The following is an 8469-nucleotide window of genomic DNA, read 5'->3' as shown; positions in this document are numbered from 1 at the left end:
GATAAATAATTTAAAAAATTTAATAGCAAAAGTAATAAATAGTCAAAAATAGTATATATATATAATATAGTATATAACAGTCATAGTAATCCAAAGTAATAGTAGTATTAAAAAATAGTAAGTATAGTATTGTTAACAAATGTAAATAATAATAGTAATAAAAATTGACATTATTAAAACATGATATAATGAATACAAATTAACTTGATATAGTAGCAGCTGAGTGGTTAGCACACAGGCCTCACAGCTAGGAGACCCGAGTTCGATTCCACCGTCTGCTATCTCTGTGTGGCGTTTGCATGTTCTCCAGGTACTCCGGTTTCCTCCCACATTCCAAAAACATGCTAGGTTAATTAGCGACTTCAAATTGTCCATAGGTATGAATGTGAGTGTGAATGGTTGTTTGTCTATATGTGCCCTGTGATTGGCTGGCCGAAAACCAGCACCCCTGCGACCCTCGTGAGGATAAGAAAATGAATGAATGGTACAGTAGCAGTAATATACATGAATAAAGAGTAATTGTAAACTATTACTACTATATTAATAGTGGTCGTCAAGTTAAATAGTGCGACATCATAAAGACGTTAAAATGTTTAAGAAAAAAAGTGTGTGCGCGTGCGTGCGCGTGTGTTCCAGATGCTAGCGTTGGGAGGGGCTAAAGGGGGGTTGGGGTTGTCGTGTGTGTTGAGCAGACGAGGAGCAGAGAGCAGATGGATTCGTCCTGCTGGGTCTTTTCTTTCTTTCACTTCTTTACTTGACAAGCAGTGATGGACTAAAAGAGGAACAAAAGAGCAGCGGGAGCGGATGACAAGAGGAGAAAGTGTCTTTCCATTCTGGACTTTATGGATCAGCGTCGCTAGGACGACTTTCATCCACTTTTTTTACCCCCCACACACTTTGCTCTCCATGGAGCTTCGACGTTTGTGTCCACTTGAAGGAGCCTGATTCCGATCTATAATCCACGGGATGGCCTCCCTCGTCCTGGTCCTGCTTTGTCTTTGGACCTGGGGACACGCCAAAAGCGCGTTCGCGCTCAGAACCTCCTACAGCCTCTATGCAGGCGGGAACGCGCACGGTGCCCGAGTGGCCAGCAGACACAGGTAACATCTCATACTCTTTTCTGGAAAGTACTCCTTCAAGTACTTCACCTTTGAGTACTACTGTCAATCACACATCACGTTGTCATGTCTCCATCCTGTGCATCAACAGGTGTGCGTTTACCTCAAACACTTAAAAAGTAAAAGTATACTGCCTACACCAGGGGTGGGCAAACTTTTTGACTCGCGGGCCGCATTGATATGACAAAATTTACGGGGGGGGGGGGGGGGGGGCAGACTATATATTTTACACGTAACAGTCCACCTGGTATTATTGTATCTGTAAAATTGTCATGCAATCTGCTATTATTATTTATTATTTTATATTTATATTTAAATATTTAAAAAATAATAAAATATTATAATAATTACAATAAAATTAAAATAATAATTATTATATTATTGTTATGTAAAATATGCAAATATAGCAATAATATTATATATAATTAATATAATAATTAGCATTAATATAATAATTATAATAATCCTAATAGTTCTAATAATAATTATAACACTCTAATGATCTAATAATAATTATAATAATCTAATAATCTAATAATAATCTAATAATAATCTAATAATAATAATAATAATCATTATTATTATTATTATGTGCTTGTGTCCCTTTTTTCAGGAGCACCTTGTAAACAACAGACCATGTCAAAAAACGAAATTGATAAAACCATCAAAAGGTTGGCTGCGGCCATGATGCCAGGTTGTATGTTGAGTTTAAATGAAATACTTTGGAAAGATTGGGCGCCCGTATTCAAACACTTGGCGGGCCGGATGTGGCCCCCGGGCCGTAGTTTGCCCACCCCTGGCCTACACTGTGTACTTAGTTCCCGAGTAAAAAGCTAATACAGCTCATATTGGGACAACCTGGCAAGGTTTTGGACGAAAAAGTTGAAAGTGAAAGATACACAATAAAAAAAGCCAAAAAGTACAAAATAAAGCATGCTCAGTACACACCTCTGTATTTTTTAGGTGAGGCCAACTACTGTACTACTTAGAAAACTACATAGCCAATAATAAAATTGGTATTTATTTCGGTGAAAGTGATTCTGTATTTATATTTATATTTAGTAGTATAAATATACTATAAATATTTATATTTATACTTGGTATTGGATTGACACCATCATGACTGTTTGAATAATTGTGGATTAATTTACTAATCGATTTATTGTCAATTCATTGATTAATCATTGCAGCTCTCATGATATAGATATATTTACAGAATCTGAACTCTGTAGGAACCCTGGTTAAAAAAATATCTAAATATTGATAAATAATAATACAAATTTAATAGCAAAAGTAATAAATAGTCAAAAAATTGTATATACATATATAATATCATATATAATAGCCATAGTAATCCAAAGTAATAGTGGTATTAGAAAATAGTAAGTATAGTATTAGTAACAAATGTAAATAATAGTAGTAATACAAATTGACATTATGATAACATGATAGTGAATACAAATTAACTTGATATAGTAGCAGCTGAGCGGTTAGCGCACAGGCCTCACAGCTAGGAGACCGGAGTTCGAACCCCAATCCATGGTGTTTTGATGACAGAGGGCAGCCAATAGCGAAGGCCAACCTTTGCTGGGAACCCACTCGACTTACTTCTGGTAATCCGGTTGTACAAGAACCAAATGGCAATAGTCGTGTGCCAATCCCTATACTCCCACAACATGGGACCCTGTGGTCGAGTCCACAAATGTACCATCCAGAACCCTTGCAAGGGTGTCCAGCTGTGTTGCGAGAACCATATTGTTGCCCCCTTCTCTCCTCCTCTCTGGAATAGACTTCGAGGTGTGATGCAAGGCGCTCATGAAGATGTCTTCACATGTTTTAAACAGCTGCTTTCAACCCATGCCATAGTTAGTATTTTTACTGCATGTAAACATAGTGATAGGTTTATGAAAGTACTTCACACACACTGTACTTAAAATCTGTAAAAACGGGGGATATGACCATGGTAAAAGAACATGTTGGATGTTGCTAGTTGAATGTTGGATGCTGGATGTTGCATGTTGAAGGTGTTCACATTCCTTGACAGATGAATTTGTGCAGTGACAAGGGGGAGGGACACTTTGCATCCTGGTGCAGCTGCAGCAGATGTTTCATAAACACCCGCAAGACACAAGTGTTGACACACACACACACACACACACACACACACACACACACACACACTGCATTCCCTCCTGGTCTCACACAATTCTTTCAATTATTTGTGCAATTGACTGTTTACGCTGTACATTATGCTGTTTATATTCAGTGTCACCTATTATTATTATTGTTTATTATTTATCTTAATAGTCTCTGGTGTAATCCATCCTATCCATCCTATAAATCCACCCATTCATCCATCCATTCATCCATTCATCCATCCACCCACCCACCCATCCATCCATCCATCCATCCATCCATCCATCCTATAAAGCCACACACCCATCCATCCATCCACCCATCCATCCTATAAATCCACCCACCCATTCATCCTATAAAGCCACCCACCCATCCACCCATCCATCCATCCATCCATCCATCCATCCATCCATCCATCCTATAAAGCCACACACCCATCCGTCCATCCACCCATCCATCCTATAAAGCCACCCACCCACCCATCCATCCAACCATCCATCCTAGAAATTAACCCACCCACCCATCCATCCACCCACCCATCCAATCACCCATCCATTCATCCACCCATCCATCCATCCATCCTATAAATCCACCCATCCACCATCCATCTATCCATCCATCCACCCTATAAATCTACCCACCCATCCATCCATCCATCCATCATATAAATCCACCCATCCACCATCCATCTATCCATCCATCCACCCTATAAATCTACCCACCCATCCATCCATCCATCCATCCTATAAATCCACCCATCCACCATCCATCTATCCATCCATCCACCCTATAAATCTACCCACCCATCCATCCATCCATCCACCCACCCATCCAGCCTATAAATCCACCCACCCATCCATCCAATCACCCATCCATCCATCCATCCATCCATCCAATCACCCATCCATCCACCCATCCATCCATCCACCCATCCATCCTATAAATCCACCCATCCATCCATCCATCCATCCATTCATCCATCCTATAAATCCACCCATCCACCATCCATTCATCCATCTATCCATCCTATAAATCCACCCACTCATCCATCCATTCACCCATCCATCCTATAAATCTACCCATCCATCCATCATTCCTATAAATCCACCCATTCATTTATCCATCCATCCACCATCCATCCATCCATCCACCAATTCATCCATCCATCCATCCTTTAAATCCACCCATCCATCCATCCATCACCAGTAACTACCAGGGCTGCTCCCATTGATCGATCACCCATTGGTATCAGCCTATTTCCATGAAAAAGTATGCCAATTAATACTTTTCAATGAAGGGCCACCAATGGTTCCTACCATTGCAGCCTGTAGAGAATCCGTGTCTGCTCTAATATCTTGGCTAATGCCTCCACCACAATGTGCAAACCCAAACAAACATGTCTGCCGTGTGGAACTTCTATGCCATTTGTGAGAGTGATGTAAAGGTTGCATCCTGGAAAACATGCCAGGGAAAAACCTTGTCTCGTCTTGTTTTCGTGGACCCAGTCTTGTGTGTTGTCTCATCAAGTTGGTAACTCGTGACACCTTTGATTATTAGTATTGCATGCGCAGTATTGTATTAATGTTGCGTATATGGCAGCATCGGTAAAATAGTATTTTTATCATAGCCCCCCCACCCACTGGTTGACTGCTTTTTGGACTCTCGTGGAATCGCTCCTTTTTTCACATCAACAACATCTGGCGTTCACATCTGCTCATATGCAGTCTGGTCCCATTTTTTTATTTGGACATTTGGAAACAATTGGGTCAATCATGTGGGGGGGGGGACTGGGCCTATGAAATATATATATACAGTATACATACACATACAGTAAATATATATGTAGAAAATAACACTGTCAACAGCGGTAACTAATTTATTTCATTAATTAGGTAAATGTTTTTAGTATAATTAACGCATGTGCACCACAGCAACCATGACTCTCTATTATGATGACACGCTCGTTTATAACTTCATTATGACCTGAACACATCAACAGCAGTATAATTCCAACACCGTATACTGTATGGATCTCCAACCCACACATATCTGTAGTCCGATCGACACTTCCTCATTCTCATTAGAAGACTTTGAGATACATTCAGGGTCTCTCCGGACATCAAAAAAATGGTTTTATACTGTGTTTGTATATAAACAATAATATAAAGAAAAACTAAGTTGGTATTGTTATCACTCAATTTGTAACTCAATTTGCTACATTTAAGTATGCTGGAAAATACACTGAAAACTAGTACATTTCGTAAATTACGTGATAAACTGGGGGGGGGGTAAGTCACTGTTGATGCAATACACTGCTGATAGGGATGTCATACAACTTCATGGCAAACTACCCCTTTAACTATGTAACAGACTAGAATGGTTCTTCCATCTGTCGGCAAAAATGGGCTGGACACATGTTAGACAAAAAGACTAGATTTTTGCAAAAAACTACTTAAAATCCTAAATTCCATCCATCCATCCATTTTCCTCCGCTTATCCGGGTCCGGGTCGCAGGGGCAGCAGTCTTAGTAGGGAAGCCCAGACTTCCCAGTCCCCGGCCACCTCCTCCAGCTCCACCGGGAGGACACCAAGGCGTTCCCAGGCCAGCTGTGAGACATAATCCCTCCAGCGTGTCCTAGGTCTGCCCCAGGGCTTTTTTCCGGCTGGGCATGCCCGGAACACCTCACCAGGGAGACGTCCGGGAGGCATCCGGACTAGATGCCCGAGCCACCTCAACTGGAAATCCTAAATTAAGATTTTTATATCTAAAAATAAGCAAGGACATTTAAGCTGGAAATACATATTTTTCAAAAAAACCCTATTAAAACTGGTAAAAAAGTGAGACCATCCATGACCCATTCAACATGCCCCCCCCCCCTCCCTCTCGGGGTTGCTGTCTTGGTCCACTGCAGTTTGGAGCTGGTTTTGACTGGGTGTAGCGACTGAGGATCAAATGGATGTTTTCATCCATTTTGGTTTTTGTGCAACCTTTTGAATTAATGACCAAAACTGTAATGATGTCCAAATGGAATCAATTTGATGGGGTATTTATAGTCATGAATCCAGCAAGCGTGAAAGTGATGGTGTGTAGAAGCACATTGGCCCTCAGGACGGATGGGTTCATGATGAAGGCATGTGTGACGTCAGGAACACAACCTTCCTTCTACTGCTGCAGTACAGCCAACTTGGACAGAGGCTTAACAGTTAGAAGAGAAAGAAAGAAGAAAATAAACCTTGTGTTGGTGTTATTTCAGGCCATTGGTGTGATGCTTTCTGAGTGATATGAATGGCTTTACTGTTGATGTTTGGGGCCCACTTGGGGCCCACAGCTCGATTTCCATTAGTCGGTGACATGTTAGAACAAAAGTAAGCCACACTGAAAAAAATAGGGGTGGTTAGAATGTTGTGATTATGTGATTGGCGCGTAGTGGCTCGCTGTGGCGCCGAATTATTTTAGCTCGGCATGTTGCCATGTTGCCGTTACGCGTCAATCGCATAATCTTTGGCGCAAACTGGCACCAACTGGCGCCGGGCCCAGTGGACTCCTAGCATCATTGGCGCAACTTGGTTCGTGCCATTACATTCCAGTGGATTCCAATAGGCAGAATGTTTGCGCCATTTGGTTCCACTTGGTGGACACTTTGCACCGATTGCTTGCTGCAAGTAGCGCAACGAAGATTTTAAACATTTTGAAATTTTCTTGCCACCGTTACGGGCCACCACGAACCAGTTGGGAGGCAGTTTGAGCCACTGCACGCCACTAGGCACTTTACTACTTGAAAAGAGCACAAATTGTATGTTATAATGAGACAGCTTTTCTTATTTCAAGGGAAAAAAAGAATTCTTACAACTACAATATATATTTTTTTAACTTTTCAGAATATATGGAATCCAAAATTTAAAAAATGAGGTCTAAGTTTAAGTAAATCATTCCGAATCACATAGCTTTAAGCAAAATGTTCTTATCAGTAAGAATTAAGCCAAATGTTCTTATAAGATTTAGAGGCGGGGTACACCCTGGACTGGTGGCCAGCCAATCACAGGGCACATATAGACAAACAACCATTCACACTCACATTCATACCTATGGACAATTTGGAGTCACCAATTAACCTAGCATGTTTTTGGAATGTGGGAGGAAACCGGAGTACCCGGAGAAAAGCCACGCATGCACGGGGAGAACATGCAAACTCCACACAGAGATGGTCGAGGGTGGGATTGAACTCGAGTCTCCTAGCTGTGAGGTCTGCGTGCTAACCACTTTTCCACCGTGCACCTAGCATGTTTTTGGAATGTGGGAAGAAACCGGAGTACTAACAGAAAAGCCACGTGTGTAGAAATTGCAAACTCCACACATAGATACCCAAGCAGAGAATTGAACCCAGGTCTTCCCGATCTGTGTGGCCAAAATGCTAACCACCACCGTGCATCCCTTAACCTGACTATTAATTTTTTTTTTCTCTGATGATACCTAAGTACTTAACTTTATTGACTTCATTAATGTTGGCTCGCCACCAGTCCAGGGTGCACCCTGCCTCTCGCCCAAAGACAGCTGGGATAGGCTCCAGCGACCCTTGTGAGGATAAGTGGTATAGAAAAAGGATGGATGGACTTCATCAATGATTTATTTCTAAATTCTTACCTCAGCTACATCACTTATGGGCCTGTTCCATATGGAAAAGCACATGGATACAGCTTTATTTAATCAGTAAGAGCGAGATGGGATGAGATGTTCAATAAAGCATGCGTCAGATGTTTTAGATGACACGTGGATGACAGTGTCATCAGCGTACATCTGGCAATTGACATCTGGACAGCAGCTTGGGAAGTTGTTAATATACATTGTGAACAACAAGGGACCAAGGACAGACCCTTGAGGTACTCCCATATCTCAAATATTGAGATATATTTCTGTGTGGGAGTCTGTTTTATTCTTAAAACAAACATTCTTAATCAGTTGCAGAGAAATAATCAAAATGAAGGCTAAGATGTGTTCAATTAGGGTGATCTTAACCTTTGTTCGGCCTTCTATAGTTCAAGAGTAACAAAGTGATGACGTCCCGTATGACAAACGCTTAGGTTGACGTTGAAACTGTGCTGCTGCTGTTGCTTGTTGTTGTTGTTGTTGTTCGCCTGATGTCTGGGGAGTATCAGTTTCCTTAATCCTGCATGAGAAAAAGGAAACAGACTTCCCTCTTCTTGGCTGCTTCATCCC

At 41.2% G+C, this 8469-nt stretch overlaps 1 protein-coding gene across 1 annotated transcript in view; it reads left to right on the top strand.

The window, feature by feature from the left end:
- Nucleotides 1-676: 676 nt before the first annotated feature.
- emilin1b (elastin microfibril interfacer 1b) overlaps nt 677-8469 on the top strand; it is a 35032-nt gene continuing 27239 nt past the window's right edge. The window contains exon 1 of the mRNA XM_058078305.2: nt 677-1100. Within this exon, the coding sequence (XP_057934288.2) occupies nt 967-1100 (134 nt within the window). The 5' untranslated portion in view covers nt 677-966. The remainder of the gene's footprint in view (nt 1101-8469) is intronic.

The sequence above is a fragment of the Doryrhamphus excisus genome, linkage group LG1 (assembly GCF_037039965.1).
Source record: "Doryrhamphus excisus strain RoL-2023G ecotype Guam linkage group LG1, RoL_Dexc_Guam_v1.1, whole genome shotgun sequence".
NCBI classification, from domain to species: Eukaryota; Metazoa; Chordata; class Actinopteri; order Syngnathiformes; family Syngnathidae; genus Doryrhamphus; species Doryrhamphus excisus.
This window is presented reverse-complemented; position numbering and strand designations above follow the sequence as displayed.